Source organism: Microplitis mediator, chromosome 3, assembly GCF_029852145.1.
Source record: "Microplitis mediator isolate UGA2020A chromosome 3, iyMicMedi2.1, whole genome shotgun sequence".
NCBI classification, from domain to species: Eukaryota; Metazoa; Arthropoda; class Insecta; order Hymenoptera; family Braconidae; genus Microplitis; species Microplitis mediator.
The window spans coordinates 12,970,743-12,990,394 of NC_079971.1; the positions used below are offsets into that span (position 1 = coordinate 12,970,743).

The following is a 19,652-nucleotide window of genomic DNA, read 5'->3' on the forward strand; positions in this document are numbered from 1 at the left end:
TTATTGGAAGAAATGGTCAAAATGTAAAGTTTAAGGTCATAAATTAAAGCTTATTAGTCAAGCATTAAAATACCTTTTACAGAAATTCTCTGTAAATTTTAGTTTTAAAGTTACATGGACTTTAAAAGTGGTTAAAAACTCATTTTTTCGAAAAATCGTAAAAGTTTCAAACACCTATAACTTCTAAACTAATCGACCGATTCAGCTCATCTTCGAACTTAACCGTGGTAAATACACATAAAATAAGTGTAAAAAATTTCATTAAGATCGGATAAGAATTGTAGACGCAATCGTGTCCTCAAAAGTCCGTCATATTACATAAATATATATATATATATATATATACATGTATGTAATATAACGGACTTTTGAGGACACGATTGCGTCTACAGTTCTTATCCGATCTTAATGAACTTGTCTACACTTATTTTATGTGTAATTACCACGGTTAAGTTCGAAGATGGGCTGAATCGGTCGATTAGTTTAGAAGTTATGGCTGTTTAAAATTTTAATGATTTTTCGAAAAAATTAGTTTTTAATCACTTTTAAAGTCTATATAACTTTAAAACTCAAACTCATAGATAATTTCTGTAAAATGTATTTTAAAGCTTGACTAATAAGCTTCAATTTATAACCCTAAACTTTATATTCTGACCATTTTTTCCAATAATTTAATAGCCTTGAAAATTTTAATGGAATCAAAAAATGTTGAAAATGTGGTTTTAATTCCACATTACTTAGGCATGTCCCATTATAACCCAGTTTTGTCAGTTGTATTTTATTGTGCACAAAATAAGCTGTAAATTTCACTGCTATTTTATATTTTAAAAGTATTTCTTTTATTATTTATGATGTATCGAATGTACCTCCAATCCCTATGATTATCACTGGTCTTGTCATTACGATAGCGCCCACAAATCTTATTGGATCTTAATGAAATTTTTTACACTTATTTTATGTGTAATTACCACGGTTGAGTTCGAAGTTGGGCTGAATCGTTTGAATAGTTTTGAAATTATGGCTGTTTGAAATTTTCATGATTTTTCGTAAAAATCATTTTTTAATCACTGCTAAAGTTTATATAACTTTAAAACTAATATTTATAGACAATTTCCATAAAAAGTATCTGAAAGCTTTTCTAATAATCTTTAATATTTGCCCCTAAGCTTTATGTTTCGACTATTTCTTCCAACAATTTGATAGCTTTGAAATTTTTAATGAAATCAAAAAATGTGGGGAATATGGTTTTCATTCCACAAAACTTTAGCATTTCTCATTATAATCCAATTTCGTCAGTTGTATTTTACTGTGAAGAAAACAACCTGTAAATTTCACAGCTATTTTATATTTTAAACGTTTTTCTTTTAATATTAATGATGTTTCAAACGTACCTGTACGTCCTATAATTATAACTGGTCTTGCTATCGTAATAGCGATTACAATTATGATCTCATACCAATTAAATTTTCTATACTTTGTTTACGTGAAGGGTAGTTGGTACATTACCTATAGAATGTTTTGTCAAATAAACTATCTGAAGTTCTCTATCGAAAATAGTCGTTGTCTTTTTTTTATACTCACTCTTAGAAAACGAGCCTAATTTCATATCATGACTATACACTAACATGAATCACAAGATATGTATGTATGAAACTTTTCATATAGATTAATTGGAAAATCTACCTTCCATTTCGGCTGCCGAATGGCCTTTTTGAATAAATAATTGATTAAACGCGGTATTTCCAAAGAAAAATTTTTTTTTTTGTCCAAAATCGTGGAAAACATCTAATAATTGTTGTTATGTCCAAATAAAATTTTTTTTTTTATTTTTAATAATCATTTAAAATAATTATTTTTGAGCTCCTCTTTGCAAAGCGCGCGAAAACGCAGCGTCAGATTTTTCACCGTTTTATGCGGCAAAGAATAGTGGGAGGATAACTGCAATAAGTTTAACGAATGAACAATAAACGGTCGTCACTTTCCACCAATGACGATAATTAAAAATTCCCCATCAATTGTCAAAACAAAGTTTATAAAAAGCCTGAGCACCATGGCTCAGGGCCTTTTTTAACTTCTTGGTCCGCGTAAACGGCGTCGATAGCCCGTAATCTTATTGCAGAAATCTTCCGACGTGGCAATAAGTAATCGTCGCTGATTTAGGTATCCGGCTGATTAATTTCGTGTAGCATATTATTTTATCAGTTACGGTTTTCCAAATTCACTTTAAATAAATTGTAAATCGATCTAGGTATCCGGCTGATTAATTTCGTGTAGGATATTAGTTTATTTATTTACAAAATTTCAAATCAATTATACCGTAAATCGATCTAGGTATCCGGCTAATTAAGTTCGTGTAGGATATTAATTTATTCATTTACGGTCATTATTAATAAATTAAATTGTCAATTGAGTTAGATACTCGGCTGATAGTCAACTATCGTGTAGAGTATAGTTCTTAATTGCAATTGAAAGATCTCGAAGATCTATCCGGTTCGAGTGAATTGTGACACAAATCACGTGAATTTGTGATCTCACTTTGTGCCGAGTTTCTGCGCATAAAACCCCTTTTGGGTGTGAAAAAGGACGCATTTATAAATAAAAATCTGTTTGAAATATCCGATAAGATAAATAATCTTATAATACAAGTTATATAAAAGTTGTGAAAAACTAGAGTGAACAAGTGACGTTCTGTTAAAACGTTGTAATTTAAAATACTAAATAAAAGATCAAGTTCATCACTCAAGCCGTTCGATTTTCATTCGAAAGTAGTACATAAGACATCATCCTACCAACCCAGCCGCACCCATTCTACCAACCTTACAGGAAGGCCGAGTGAGCTGTTTAGTTCTGGAGGGATAATAGCTGCCGCACTAGAAGTATTGACATCGAAAGGTAGGTGAAAGAACTATTTTTCTATCATCATAAAATACTTTTGGCTTAAACAAGAGCACCAGTCTCTTTGAAGACGTTTGGGTTCTTAATTTTCGAAAAGATCCATTATAAATAATAAATTATAGGAAGATAATTTCTTCCTCGTATTCTTTATTGTTGTCCGCACCCTCCAACCCGCTTGTCCAAAATTACTATCGCTACCAAAGGGAGAAATCCCGGATAAATAATTAAAAATTAAGCGGCGGACATAACATTGTCGAATGTGATTTTTTTTTACTTCACTTTCATTTTAATTCATAAGAAAATGCTTTGTATTTTTGAATTTTTTACTAAAATCACAAAAATAATAGGAAAAAAATTTTTTCAACTCCTGACTTTCAATTAGCATTCAAGGGGACACCCTACAGATTCTAGAACACCAGGTAATTTTTTTCGTTGGGACTACCCCGTTTGATCAATTATTTATTTTCAAAACGATTGGGCCACCTCAAAATGTTGAATAAAAAAATTTTTTTTTCCTTAAAAATTTTTTTTTTTCTATAAGGTACAAATTCTACCCCCATGCTGAAAAAAACAAAAAAAAAGTTTTTTCTGCCCTCCGGCCGGAAAGTGGCAACTTTCGGGCCGCTGCCCTAAACGAAGTTGCAACTTTCCGGCTTCGTCGAGCAGAAAATTAGTATACGCACCTTGGCCAGTAAAAAAGAAAGCCTCAGACCACATGATGGTCAGCCTCGGCTTCGCCTCGGCCAACAATTACATGTGCTCTGAGACTTTTCTTATTTTACTGGCCTAGGTATGTAATATACTATTTTTCAACCCACCCTAATATATACATACATATATAAATTTTTTAACGAATGGTATTTTTGAACTCTACTCAACTAATTATGATAGTTTACGACGAAATCCCTTGAAAAATCGACCATGAGGACAAATACAATAGTTAGATTTTTAAAAAAATCTACCTAAAAATGTAAAAGTCGATTTTTATCGATTATTGCGTATTTTTTGAGTTTTTCGTAGAAAATATTGTAGTTACCGAAAAAAGGCAAATGAAAAATTTGTAGGAAATCAAATTTGCTACAAAAAAGGTCCTGTAAGCCAAGGCTGTAAAATCTGTTGTTTCTGAAATAAATTGAATTATACATATGAAAATTCAAGATATCTTTGCAGTATATGGTTTGTTAAATTAATAATTTAATTTTCATTTATTAAATGTTTTTTTTGGACATCATATTATTTTTCCATAAAAATATAACGTAAAAAAAATTTATCTATATGGGGCATTCCACGTCGAATCAGACGGTTTCAAAAATTGATTTTTCCGATTTTCTTCATTTTTGGTATTTTTTAGTACCCCTCAAAAAAAGCTTCCCGATAAATTTTGAGATCTTTTTGATAAATGGTTCAAAAAATATCGAATTTTCAAAAAAAACCGCTATGTTTATGGTTTTTTGATCATAACTTTCGTAATAATGGTCGAAATTCTATGTTTTTTTATTCACAATTTTCGTTTTTAGTTGGCCTTTACAGACAAAAATGCATAACAAATATACGAAATGTTTTTGATCGAGATTTTTGAATTTTTATTTTTCAACCGTGTTCCAAAATTTTATATAATTATTCGAAAAAGCGACGAAGCTATATTCATTAAGGAGTCCTCTAGTTCATAAAACAATCGTTAATGTAAAATTTTCGAAAGAACACGGAAATAATTAAAAACGTTTGTGATACAGTTTCATCGCTTTTTCGAATAATTATATAAAATTTTGGAGTCGTTTCAAATGAGCTACCCTAATATATATATATATATATATATATATATATATATATATATATATATATATATATATATATATATATATATATATATATATATATATATATATATATATATATATTATAACACAAAAACTAGACGCTAATTTTTGCGCTATAACTTCGTTCTCTGCCTTTAGCCTCCAGTCTCAATACGAATAGGGCGCCAGGTAATTTTTATTAGTGGAATCACCAAACCAGTAAATCATGAAGTTTTGGATAATTTTTGATCTGTGGAATTATCACCAAAACCACGCATAGACAAAACTAAAACTAAAACTTAACAAAGTGCTCAGAACTTATTAGCAAAACAAAACGGAGACTGGAAAACTAAAAGCAGAGTTACGGTATGCCATGGTGTCACTCAGTGTGTAGGTCTATGGAGAGAGGGAGTGGTCCGGGTTACATCATTCCCAAAGTCATGTAGATTCATTTGAAATTTGCAACTTTTATTTAACAACAAATAATCTCAAAACTCTATTTAACAATAAATAAAATACGATAGCTCAGTACAAATAATGTTTTGTCTTTATAACGAATGCTGAATACAATAAAATTAATCTTAACGGAAGGTAAATTGACATCTAAATGATACGTATCGATATTTTATAAATAAATCAATTAATTAACTAGAACTAAATGATAATTAGATAATATTTGGTAAACTAGAACGATAATTATAGCCTCGATACTTTAGAACATTCTCTTTAGCAAAATCGTAAAACTAACGTACATGGGTCTCATTTCGATGTTAATTAGACACTAATTGGTTCATCAACCAAACATATTTCTTATAATTCTTTTATAAAATAATATTAACAATTGTTACGTCCAGCTAAAATGCTGAACATATTATTTTAATTCCCAATATTTTTTTTTATAATTGCATTTTATTTTATGCTTTAATTAAAAATTTGTCTGGCGACCAAATTTTATTTTTTAAGTAATATTAGAAAGATAAGACATAATGTAGTTTTTAAAATAGCTTTTAAAAGGTTTAGGCTTGTTTGTTTTGTCGATTGTCGAAATGCTAGAGCAAACACCTAAATGTAGTTCTTATGACCCCTCTGGTAATTATCAAGGCCCAAAGGCCACCTGGAAACACTTTAAGTAAAAAGTAACTGAAAATATTTATCAGCAAAAGTGTACGTGGAATAGGTAAGAAGTAAATAGTTCTTAGTTTACAATAATCTCGACACAATCTTAATCCCTTACTTTCGTTTTTTAGTACACTTTTGTTGAAATATTTTATCATAGAACAAATAGACATTTATGCCATTAGGAAGTAAAATTTAGATGTCTAGACGGAAAAAGCTTTTAATGACAAAATATTCATTAAGAAAATAAATTTAAATAAATAAAATTTAGATGTCTAGACGGATACAGATTTTAATGATGAAATAGCCATTAAAGGAAAAAAATATATAAATTCTAAATAAATAATTTCTAAGAAAAAAAAATTATTAATACAAAAAAATTATATAATATAATTTTAACGAAATACTTTCTAAAAAAATTATTTAACATATAATTTTAACAAAGAAATACGAGATAGTTCAAGAACTCAAATCAATAACTGCTAGATATAAGTTTCTGTAATTAATAAACGAATAGATAAGTATACAACTCAAAGATTAACAAGTTGCCCTAGTGCAAAATATAACAAATAAATTTAAAATTATTATAATAAATATAAATTTAAATTTTTATAATAAATGAAATTTAAAAAGATAAAATTTGAATTTTCATAATAAAGATTTAAAATTATTATAATAAATACAATTTGAATGTTTATAATAAATAAAAATTTAAACTTATCATAATAAATAAAATTTGAATTTTTTTAATAAAGATTTAATTTGAATTCTTATAATAAATAAAAATTTAAACTTATCATAATAAATAAAAATTGAATTTTTTTATAATAAATAAAACTTAAATTTTCGTAATAAGTTTAAGCTATTATAATAAGTAAAACTTAAGTTTTTCGTAACAAATAAATTTAAATTGTTGTCATAAATAAATTTAAATTATTAAAATAAATAAATTCAATTATTATAATAAATCAATTAAAACCATTATAACAAATATAATATTGTAGATGTGAGTGTATGTGCGGATGCGCACGCACATAGGCCCACATTGGGGCGTGCCCTTACCACTTCCCTGGGTAAAAGCCCTTAGGGAAAGGGAAGGCCCCAAGAAAACTGTGTTCCGATTGGACACAGTCTTCCCCCAAAACAACACACAAAATAGACTAATTAGAAAATTATAAAAGGTGTCGCAGAGCAAAGAAACACTCTCTTCAGTTTTAGTTCCGGGTCTAACAGTACAATTAGTTACAAGTGTCCTCACACTTTCAAGTTACACTAGTTCCGCACGAGTTTAGTTTTCATTGAGTATACACACATACGTTTCAAGTTACACTAGTTCCGCACTAGCTTAGTTTTCATTGAGTATACACACATACGTTTCAAGTTACACTAGTTCAGTACTAGTTTAGGAATTTACGAGTATTCTATTGATTTAGTGTTTTTATAAAAATAAATTTAACGGTGAAAACAGAATTTTAAACAAAAATAATACGCTGGAATCAGTGAAATCTACTACAACTACAATAGAAATTATCCAGTTGCTGCGACACCGGGTATTGTAAACTTAAGTTACCATATAATACGAACGGACTTCCAAGCCAAAAATCTCTCGTGACACCAATTTTTAGAGATATTTTATGTTAAAATTACCAGAAAGGTCTCATAGTAAGAATTAATTCTTTTTGTAAAATTCGCAGTATACGAGTAAGTGTGGGCGGCTCGCCACCTTACGTCTCCGCTATAATTTCGAATTAATAATCATTTTTCGGTTTGAAAAATCAGTGTCGCCTAACTAGCCTTCTAAGTGTGAATTAATTTCAAATTATTGTATCCACGTAATTGAAAAGTTATTAATTGTAGAATATACAGGGTGTCCCAAAAGTTCCGGCCCAAATTTTAAGGCCAGATAGAGGACGAAATTCTGGGACGAAAATCCTCTGCCGTTTTTTCACCTGACGAACAGGTAAATTGTTATTAATTAAAAAAGGTAGCCAATCAGAAAAAAGCATTAGCGCGAACCAGTAAAGTGGGGTGAACAGTCTGGGGAAAGCTTCAACGCGTGAGCGCTCGGCTGTCGTTCAGCGGCGTTCACAACGCGAGATGCACGCGAATGGAAATTTTAATTATTCAATTTTTGATCTCTTCGCGAAAATCGAGTCCTGCGAAAAAAACTAATTTTAATTTTGTTATTAACTGACAAACGGTCAGCTGACTGCTACCAGTTTAAAAAATAACAGAAGATTTTTTTAAAAAAATCTAGTTTCGCAATTATTAAAAAAAAATTATTTCGCACATATCAACTGACTGGCAGTCAGCTGATTGCCAATAGTTAAATGAACGGCTGAGGATTTTTTCTTAAAAAATCATGTCCCGCGTAAGAAAAAAATTATTTTGCTCTTATCAACTGACTGGCAGTCAGCTGACTGCCAACAGTTAAATGAACGGCTGAGGATTTTTTCTTTAAAAATCATGTCCCGCGTAAGAAAAAAATTATTTTGCTCTTATCAACTGACTGGCAGCCAGCTGACTGCCAACAGTTTCGAAAAGAACTGAGAATTTTTTTAAAATAAAAGTCCAGTCCCGCAAAAAAAAAAAATTATTTTTCTCTTATCAACTGACTGGTAGTCAGCTGACTGCCAACAGTTTCGAGGAGAACTGAGAATTTTTTAAAAATAAAAGTCTAGTCCCGCAAAAAAAAAAAAATTATTTTTCTCTCATCAACTGACGGGTAGTCAGCTGACTGCCAACAGTTTCGAAAAGAACTGAGAATTTTTAAAAAATAAAAGTCCAGTCCCGCAAAAAAAAAAAAATTATTTTTCTCTTATCAACTGACTGGTAGTCAGCTGACTGCCAACAGTTAAACGAACGGCTGAGAATTTTTTATCTAAAATTCAGTAGCGCAAAAAAAAAATTAATTTTGCTCTTATCAACTGACTGGCAGCCAGCTGACTGCCAACAGTTAAACAAACGGCTGAGAATTTTTTATCTAAAATTCAGTAGCGCAAAAAAAAAATTTATTTTTCTCTTATCAACTGACTGGCAGCCAGCTGACTGCCAACAGTTTCGAAAACGGCTGAGAATTTTTTATCTAAAATTCAGTAGCGCAAAAAAAAAATTTATTTTTCTCTTATCAACTGACTGGCAGCCAGCTGACTGCCAACAGTTTCGAAAAGAACTGAGAATTTTTTAAAAATAAAAGTCCAGTCCCGCAAAAAAAAAATTATTTTGCTCTTATCAACTGACTGGTAGTCAGCTGACTGCCAACAGTTAAATGAACGGCTGAGGATTTTTTATCTAAATTTCAGTCCCGCAAAAAAAAAATTATTCTGCTCTTATCAACTGACTACCAACAGTTTAATGAAATGCTGAGGATTTTTCGGTGAAAATCTAATCCTACAAAAATTTTACAAAATTTATCTAAAATTTAATCGTTGCATTGCGCGAAATCGTCAAACGAAAAATCTCATAACTCGAATGTTTTTTACGTTTAAAAAATTTTGTGGCCCTGAAAAGGGCCGTTTTGTTTTTATGGAACGATGACTATCATTAGAGCAGCTGCTCAAACGTTCCTCCTCCAACTTGGATGCAAAGACGGCAGCGTCTTATTAAATCTGTCCTGACTTTCTCCATCATGTCAGGAGTAATGTTTAGGTATGCCACCTGAATTCTCGCCATCGTCTCAAACTGATCCTCAGGTTCTGTCTCGTAAACGACTCCTTTCATGTAACCCCACAAGAAAAAATCCAGAGGTGTCAAGTCTGGTGACCTTGGAGGCCATGGAAAGGGACCGTTTCTCCCGATCCAAGAATTGGGATACGTTGCATTCAGGTACTCTGTCACCTGCGCTGCTGTATGCGTCGGTGCACCATCATGCTGGAACCACTGAGGACGTTCATCAGGTGGTAGCTGCGCCAGAGCTTCCGGCAGCACTTCTTGTAGGAACGTCAGATAATTGGCGCCCTAATTCACATTTTACTAAATAAACGATCTATCACAAGAATTATGATTTACGTAAATTTCCCTACTTACGTTCATAGCGTCCGGCAAAGGATGGAGAATTACGACGTTGCCAACAATGCCACCCCACATGTTAATTTTCCACTTATTTTGGAAATTGCGGTCCCGAGTGAAATGAAGATTTTCTACGGCGTACTCATGCGAATTGTGTTGATTAAAAGCCCTTCACGAGTAAAAAGTGATTCGTCTGTCCACAATACACGCTGTAGAAAGTCAGGATCATTGGCAACCATCTCCAAAATACGGTTGCAAAAAGCTATCCGCTGTTCAAAATCACCAGGTCCTAATTTTTGAACTTTAGTTGCGTGGAATAGATGCAATTCTCTCACTTTAGTTATACGATTAATTGACGTACGAGAAATCTGCAACTGACGCTCAAGTTTGCGGACACTAGTGTGAGGATCGTTTTCCACTGCGTCAACCACACGATCTTCATTACGCCGATTACGTATGTCTCCAGGACGACCTACACGCTCGACGCGGGCTGGCAAAATATTTCCAGTATCCCGCAGACGTTGAGCAGCACCGAGAATCACGTGATGGTTTGGATGACAAGCACGGTTTGGGTAACGTTCAGCATACAATCGACAAGCATCCCTAGCGTTATAGTGACACTCGCCGTACAACATGATCATGTCCGCATAATCCGAGCAGAATACTGATTTTCACAAGGCATAGCGAAAAGTAGTGCAGTTATTGAAGATTCAATAGAGACTAACGTTTGTTAATAGTTTGCATCGATAAATTTTAAAAACAAGTGAAAAACGATGAACAAAGAGAAACAAAAATTAGCGAAACGAAAAAAAGACAGCGAGTGCCTTGGACACAGCGTCAAATTTCCAAGAAAAAAAATTGAATAAAGTATATTGAAGAAAGCAACAAACAGTAAGGAGTAAAAGAGATACTTATAAATACTCAGTAGCATTTGAAGAAATACTCATAAAAATTATACAAAATAACAACATCGGCGATCGTCCTATGGAGGCTTAGCTGTCGGCATAATACTAAAAGTGAGTTAATAATAGAATGGAAAAAAAACAATCTGTCACGAAATTTGACTGAGATGAAAATAAATAAAAAATTTCAAACGTCTTATCATCTCATGCCAATCAGTCGATAAGAACAAAAAATTTTTAGTTTTCAAATTATGCGAAACTAGATTTTTATAAAAAATCCGCAGCATTTCATTAAACTGCCAGCAGTCAGTTAAAAAAACAGAATAATTTTTTTTTTTTGCATGACTGGACTGTTACTTGTGAAAAATCCTCAGATAATCCTCAAACTGTCAGCAGTCATCTGACTACCAGTCAGTTCATGAGAGCGAAATAATTTTTTTTTTGCATGACGGGACTTTTATTTTTAAAAAATTCTCAGCCGTTCGTTTAACTGTTGGCAGTCAGCTGACTGAAAGTCAGTTGATAAAAGATAACTTAATTTTTTTCTTACGCGGGACATGATTTTTATAAAAAAAATCCTCAGCCGTTCATTTAACTGTTGGCAGTCAGCTGACTACCAGTCAGTTGATGAGAGCAAAATAATTTTTTTTTTGCGGGACTGGACTTTTATTTTTAAAAAAATTCTCAGTTCTTTTCGAAACTGTTGGCAGTCAGCTGGCTGTTAGTCAGTTGATAAGAGAAAAATAATTTTTTTCTTCCGCGGGACATGATTTTTAAAGAAAAAATCCTCAGCCGTTCATTTAACTGTTGGCAGTCAGCTGACTACCAGTCAGTTGATAAGAGAAAAATAAATTTTTTCTTTCGCGGGACATGATTTTTAAAGAAAAAATCCTCAGCCGTTCATTTAACTGTTGGCAGTCAGCTGGCTGCCAGTCAGTTGATAAGAGAAAAATAAATTTTTTCTTTCGCGGGACATGATTTTTAAAGAAAAAATCCTCAGCCGTTCATTTAACTGTTGGCCGTCAGCTGACTGCAGTCAGTTGATAAGAGAAAAATAATTTTTTTTTTGCGGGACTGGACTTTTATTTTAAAAAAATTCTCAGTTCTTTTCGAAACTGTTGGCAGTCAGCTGACAACCAGTCAGTTGATAAGAGAAAAATAAATTTTTTCTTTCGCGGGACATGATTTTTAAAGAAAAAATCCTCAGCCGTTCATTTAACCGTTGGCAGTCAGCGGACTACCAGTCAGTTGATAAGAGAAAAATAAATTTTTTCTTTCGCGGGACATGATTTTCAAAGAAAAAATCCTCAGCCGTTCATTTAACTGTTGGCAGTCAGCTGACTGCCAGTCAGTTGATAAGAGAAAAATAATTTTTTTTTGCGGGACTGGACTTTTATTAAAAAAAAAAACTCAGTTCTTTTCGAAACTGTTGGCAGTCAGCTGGCTGCCAGTCAGTTGATAAGAGAAATAGTATATTACACACCTAGGAAAGTAAAGTAAGAAATGTCTCAGATCACATGTAATTGTTGGCCGAGGCGAAGCCGAGGTCAACAAACATGTGGTCTAAGGCTTTCTTATTTACTTCCCGAGGAGTGTATACTATTTTTCTCCTTGACGGAGGCGGAAAGCGGCGACTTCGTTTTGCACAGTGGGACGAAAGTTCCACTTTCCGCCCGGAGGTGAGAAAAATAATTTTTTTCTTACGCGGGACACGATTTTTAAAGAAAAAATCCTCAGCCGTTCATTTAACTGTTGGCAGTCAGCTGACTACTAGTCAGTTGATAAGAGAAAAATGAATTTTTTCTTTCGCGGGACATGATTTTTAAAGAAAAAATCCTTAGCAGTTCATTTAACTGTTGGCAGTCAGCTGACTACCAGTCAGTTGATAAGAGAAAAATGAATTTTTTCTTTCGCGGGACATGATTTTTAAAGAAAAAATCCTCAGCCGTTCATTTAACTGTTGGCCGTCAGCTGACTGCCAGTCAGTTTATAAGAGAAAAATAATTTTTTTTTTTGCGGGACTGGACTTTTATTTTGAAAAAATTCTCAGTTCTTTTCGATACTGTTGGCAGTCAGCTGACTACCAGTTAGTTGATAAGAGAAAAATAAATTTTTTCTTCCGCAGGACATGGTTTTTAAAGAAAAAATCCTCAGCCGTTCATTTAACTGTTGGCAGTCAGCTGACTACCAGTCAGTTGATAAGAGAAAAATAAATTTTTTCTTTCGCGGGACATGATTTTTAAAGAAAAAATCCTCAGCCGTTCATTTAACTGTTGGCAGTCAGCTGACTACCAGTTAGTTGATAAGAGAAAAATAAATTTTTTCTTCCGCAGGACATGGTTTTTAAAGAAAAAATCCTCAGCCGTTCATTTAACTGTTGGCAGTCAGCTGACTGCCAGTCAGTTGATAAGAGAAAAATAATTTTTTTTTTTTGCGGGACTGGACTTTTATTTTAAAAAAATTCTCAGTTCTTTTCGAAACTGTTGGCAGTCAGCTAGCTGCTAGTCAGTTGATAAGAGAAAAATGATTTTTTTCTTACGCGGGACATGATTTTTAAAGAAAAAATCCTCAGCCGTTCATTTAACTGTTGGCAGTCAGCTGACTACCAGTCAGTTGATCAGAGAAAAACATTTTTTTTCTTTTGCGGGACTGGACTTTTATTTTAAAAAAATTCTCAGTTCTTTTCGAAACTGTTGGCAGTCAGCTGACTACCAGTCAGTTGATAAGAGCAAAATAAATTTTTTTTTTGCTCTACTTAATTTTAGATAAAAAATTCTCAGCCGTTCGTTTAACTATTGGCAATCAGCTGACTGCCAGTCAGTTGATATGTGCGAAATAATTTTTTTTTAATAATTGCGAAACTAAATTTTTTAAAAAAATTCCTTTGTTATTTTTTCAACTGGTAGCAGTCAGCTGACCGTTTGTCAGTTAATAACAAAATAAAAATTAGTTTTTTCCGCAGGACTCGATTTTTCCGAAGAGATCAAAAATTAAATAATTAAAATTTCCATTCGCGTGCATCTCGCGTTGTGAACGCCGCTGAACGACAGCTGAGCGCATCACGCGTTGAAGCTTCCCCCAGACTGTTCACCCCACTTTACTGGTTCGCGCTAATGCTCTCTTTTGATTGGCTACCTTTTTCAATTAATAACAATTTACCTGTTCGTCAGGTGAAAAAAACGGCAGAGGACTTTTCGTCTCAGAATTTCGTCCTCTATCTGGCCTTAAAATTTGGGCCGGAACTTTTGGGACACCCTGTATATATATATATATGTATATATATATATGGGTCATTCCACCAAATAAAATTATTTTTACGGGGCGACCCTTGTCGATTTGGTTCAAACTTTGTGGAGTCGTTTCATATATTAAAAAAAAAATTCTCTGAAAATTTGAGCCTTTTATTTGCTGCTGTTTCAAAGTTATGATTTTTTGGATTTCTTAAAAATTTTTGTTTTCAACTTTTTCATTAATTTTTTTGAAGGAAAATTTTTTATTTTTAAAATAAGCACATAACAGTTTTTTGTAGAAAAAATTCTCAGCTTTCCAATAAGAATATCCATTTTTTATTTTATGGTACAGAAGACCTTTTAAAATTCGATTAAAGACGAAAAAACGATTTTTATGACTGTGCGGCGCTTGATACATCTATCTTGCTATTTTTTTCTGAAAGCTGAGACTTTTTCCCAAAAAATATGTGATTTTCACGATGTGCATATTTTTTGTTTGAACAAAATTAAATAAAATATAAACTCTCTATCATTAAAAAAAGTTAATTCTTATTTGTTTTGAGGATGTTGATACATTTTTAACACATATATATCTCAAGTTATCAAGAAGAGGTGAGATAGTGCACTGCTTGTGTTTCTTTCACCGTTTTTGACTCCGAGTATCGTACGTCTAAAACATTCATTTTCTATAAAAAGTCATCATTCCCTGATTAAACAAAACGATTCGAAACGATTTGTAATGTTAAATGCCCATAAAAAGGGTGATTTAAAAGTATTCAAAAGCATTAAAAAGTATTTAAAATTTTTTTTCCAATCGTTTTGAGTCGTTTCTTTTAATAAGGGTTGATTAAAACAGTGAAATCAACGCTGGTAGAATTTTAAATATCCGGATGTATAAATTTTGTGGTGTGAGGATATGTTTTCAGGTATGTATCTGCAGTAAAGCTCTAAAAACAAAAATTATAAAACTATTTTTCATGATACCAGCATCAATGGTTCAAGTCTAGGAATCAGTAATTTGAACTTTGATTCTTGAGTTTTGTTCAATAGTGATTTCAAACTATTGATGTCATCTGCGTTAATGACAGTTCTGACTTTGTAATCAAGTTTTATAAATATTTGTGTGCATAATAAATAGTATTTATGGTTTCTGTTTAGTTATAAATTGCAAATCATAAGTTAGGCGTACACTAATGGTTGATCACGCCATTGGTCTTAATATAACTTGATTCTAACTAGCTGCTGACACTGATAATAATTTTCAATGCAGGTAATCATGAAAAAAATAGTGTGTAACACTAAATGAAACACGACTTCAGATTGCAATTACTGTCAGCTTTTGCCTACGGCTCGGGCAGCCTACTTTACTTTCGTCTGACATCGTTTTGTTTCATCTCTTGCCACACAATGAACTATTACAGTTTGTTAAAACTATAAAATTAATGACTTGCATTTAAATAATTATTGATTTTGTTCAAACAAAAAATATGCACATCGTGAAAATTACATATTTTGTGGGAAAAAATCTCAGCTTTCAGAAAAAAATATCAAATTAGATGTATCAAGCGCCGCACAGTCATAAAAATCGTTTTTTTGTCTTTAATCGAATTTTAAAAGGTCTTCTGTAACATAAAATAAAAAATGGATATTCTTATTGGAAAGCTGAGAATTTTTCCTACGAAAAACTGTTATGTGCTCATTTTAAAAAAAAAAAATTTTCCTTCAAAAAAATTAATGAAAAAGTTGAAAACAATAATTTTTAAAAAATCCAAAAAATCATAACTTTGAAACAGCTGCAAATAAAAGGCTCAAATTTTCAAAGAATTTTTTTTTTTAATATATAGAACGACCCCACAAAGTTTTGAACCAAATCGACGAGGGTCGCCCCGTAAAAATAATTTTATTTGGTGGAATGACCCATATATAATATAACGCGCCGTTCTCCAACGATAGCGTCCACAATTCTACACCGATCTTAATGGAACTCAGTATACTTATTCTATAGACGATTGCCTTGGATGAGTTCGAAGATTAGCCAATTTGGCCAATAAGTTGAGAAGTTATGGTTAATTGAAATTTTGTCAAATTTTCAAAAAAAAATTTGTTTGCCGCTTTAACTGGATATAACTTCTAAACGGAAAGAGATAGCCTATTTTTGTTTGTTCTGTCTGAAAGCTCGACCGATTGCCTTCAATTTTCACTATGCACCTTATTGATTTGTTCACTTTTTCTAATAGATAAATGATTTTGAAAATTTACAAAATATTGTAAAAACTAATTTTATGCAGGTTGTCACTTCAATTATTGCCACAATTTTAAACTGATCGCTTTAAAACTAAGTATACGTATTTTGTGGGTGATTACCTTGATCGATCTCGAAAAATGAGCTCGATCGGTCAATTAGTTTAGAAGTTATAGCGTTCAAAAATTTCCAAAATGTCAAAAATTCATATTTTTACTTATTCTTCCTTAGATATTTTTTGAATGCTATAACTTATCGACTCTCTATGAAATTCATCTAAAAGCTCTTCAAATAAGCTTTAATATTCATGTCTATATATATGCCTTGACCACTGAAATTACTTATTTTACCATTCATTTGTTATGTCCAAATAATTTTTTTTTTATTTTAATAATTATTTCTGAGCTTCTCTTTGAAAAGCGCGCGAAAACGCAGCGTCAGCTTTTTCACTTTTTTATGCGGCAAAGAATAGTGGGAAGACACCTGCAATAAGTTTAACGAATAAATTATGAACTGTCGTCACTTTCCACCAATGACGATGATTATAAATTCCCCATCAAATCACCAACCAAAGTTTATAAAAAGCCTGAGCACCCATAGCTCAGGGCTAGTCGATTCTTAAAACTTACGGTCCACGAAGATTCGAACGTCGAAATTTCGTGCACTCTTATTGCAGGATTCCGCCCTCGGCGTCGAAAAGTCAATAAGAGGATTTTTAATATTTTCAACATAAACCTTATCGCAGGAATCCGTTTCGGCGTTGAATAATCAATAAGGCATTTCTTAATTTATCTAGACTAATTCTTATTGCAGGAATCCGCCCTAGGCGTAGAATAATCAATAAGACAAAGTCAAAGATCGTGAATTTATCACTAACCTTACTGCAGGAATCCGCCCTAGGCGTAGAATAATCAGTAAGGCATTTAAAACTAAAATCTTTTGTATCCAATTATTGCAGGAATCCGTTTCGGCGTTGAATAATCAGTAATTGAATTCAAATTATTATTAAAAATCCTCAAATATTGATCACAAATTCAATCTGACGCAACTGTAGTAAGCGTGCGTCTATTACAATATTTGTCGGATTTTAAAAATCATCCGGTACGATCGAACCAGTGACGCAAATCACGTGAACTTGCGATTCCATCTCGTGCCGAGTTAATTTGCGCATAAAACCACTTTTCGGGTGTGTAAAAAGGACGCATTGAATATAAATTAAAATTTTAATAAAATATTTGTCAAGGATAAATAATCCTATAATATAAAGTAAACATAAAAATTATGAAAACTAGAGTGAGTAAGTGACGTTTAGTTAAAAACGTTATAATTTGAACCATTAAAATAAAGACAAAGTTCATCACTCCAACCTTGCGGTTTTCATTCGAGAGTAGTACATAAGGTCTTATCCTATAATCCAGCCGCGCCCGCTCAACCTAAATCCTAGGATGAAGGTCAAGCGAGCTGCAACGTTCTGGAGGGGTAAAATCTGCCGTACTAGAAAAATTGACATTGAAAGGTAGGTCAAAAAACTATTTTTCTATCATTCATAAAATACCTTTGGCTTAACTAAGAGCACCAGTCTCTTCGAAGACGTTTGGGTTCTTAAATCTCGAAAAGATCCACTATAAATAATAAATTATAGGAAGATAATTGCTTTCTCGTATTCTTTATTGTTGTCCGCACCCTCCAACCTGCTTGTCCAAAATTACTATCGCTACCAAAGGAAGAAATCCCGGATAAATAATTAAAATTCAAGCGGCGGACATAACACATTCAATGAAATTTTGCTATTGCATTAGTTCTCCTACTTCTTAGTACATTCATGGAGCTACTTAAATTCATATCATCGCAGTGTGACACTTATAAAATTTAAACATCTCAATTCAGTGGGTATATACAATTTTGTTTCATCGACAGTGTATAAATGATATGATATATCAATAACAAGATTAACATTAGTTATGATGATAAATATTCTCTATATCTACTCGTCGTTCGATATTCTAATAGACTTTCTATTTAAAATATTAGTACTAATTTTAAGTATGACACACAGAAAAAACATTTAACTTGGTTCAAGAAAAATATTGTCTTCCGAATTTTCTTTCTTGATTTAATAAAAATAAAACACTTGATTCGAAAACTTTTGTTTGGTTCAAGACAATAATTTCTCTTGCTCCAAAAAAATTTATTTTTGATGTGAAAATGAAAATTTCTTGGTTTAAGAAAAAAAATTCTTGGCTAAAGAAAATAAGTCATCTCTCGCCAAAAAATCAACGTTTTGAACGAAAAAAAGTTTAACTTCGGCCAAGAAACTTTTTCTTGCCCCAAGAAAAAAAATTTCTTACTCCAAAAAATCAAAGTTTTGAACGAAAAAAAGTTAACTTGGGCTAAGAAAAAATTTTGTAAAGAGGAGTTTCGTAAATTTATTTATGAAATAAAATAAATTAAGTAAAAAAAAATATACCGGACATAACATTTCTGTACACTTTGATGTATCACAATCAATTTTTAATCTTAGAATATTTTATTAGCAGATTTTATTGAAAGCAAATTATCGCCTTTGTCCTTATGGTAGAATTCTCGAGCATTAAAACCATAATCTATTACTTTTCGAATAGGGTCCGGAATACCATTGGTCCGATAGTTTGAATATATGCATACGAATCTTTAAATAACGTCAAACCAAAACATATAGTGCATTATCATCAAAAATTCTTCTGAAGCTCATTTAGTTAGCATCAATTTTTGGCATTATATTTATAATTTTTTGATTTTTTTTGTTTTATCATCTCGAGAATTTTTAAGAAAATGTAAAAAAAAATTTTATTTTATTATTAGCTTTCATTTGAACAGTGAAAAAAATGAAACAATGAGAAATCTACTTCCATTTCGGCTGCCGAATAGCCTTTTTTTAGTAGATTTCATAAAAATCTAACTATTGTATTTGTCCTCATGATGGAATTTTCGAAAAATTTTGCTACCTCTAAACTCAGCTCGGCGAGCTGAGTCAGGGAATACATTCAGTTCAAAAGTTTATATATGTGTTCATGTGTATATATACAATATAACGCGCCGTTCTTCAACGATAGCGTCCGCAATTCTACACCGATCTTAATGAAACTGAGTATACTTATTCTATGGACGATTACCTTGGATGAGTTCGAAGATGAGCCAATTCGGCCAATAAGTTTAGGAGTTATGGTCAATTGAAATTTTGTAAAATTTTCAAAAAAAATTTGTTTGCCGCTTTAACTGGATGTAACTTCTAAACGCAAAGAGATAGCTTATTTTCGTTTGTTCTATGTGAAAGCTCGTTCGATTGCCTACAATTTTGACTATACAGCTCATTGATTTCACCATTTTTTCTAATAGATAAATGGTTTTAAACATTTACAAAATATTGTTAAATCTAATTTTATGCAGGTTTTCACTTTGATTATAGCCATAATTTCAAACCGAT

The 19,652-nt window shown here is 32.0% G+C and overlaps 1 protein-coding gene across 1 annotated transcript; it reads right to left on the bottom strand.

Annotated features, from left to right (window-relative positions):
• Positions 1 to 9,350: 9,350 nt before the first annotated feature.
• LOC130665898 (uncharacterized) lies at positions 9,351 to 9,893 on the bottom strand. Its single transcript, XM_057466526.1, has 2 exons — positions 9,834 to 9,893; positions 9,351 to 9,764 (listed from the first exon to the last, which is right to left on the bottom strand). Exons 1-2 carry the CDS (start codon positions 9,891 to 9,893, stop codon positions 9,351 to 9,353), a joined length of 474 nt encoding a protein of 157 aa, XP_057322509.1.
• Between the last annotated feature and the right edge of the window lie 9,759 nt (positions 9,894 to 19,652).

Excerpts from the sequence above, each read along its gene's own strand:
- LOC130665898 (XM_057466526.1), bottom strand. The coding sequence starts at position 9,893 with ATGTGGGGTGGCATTGTTGGCAACGTCGTAATTCTCCATCCTTTGCCG. Across the intron at positions 9,765-9,833 it reads CTTTGCCGGACGCTATGAAC|GGCGCCAATTATCTGACGTT; the intron begins GTAAGTAGGGAA and ends AATGTGAATTAG.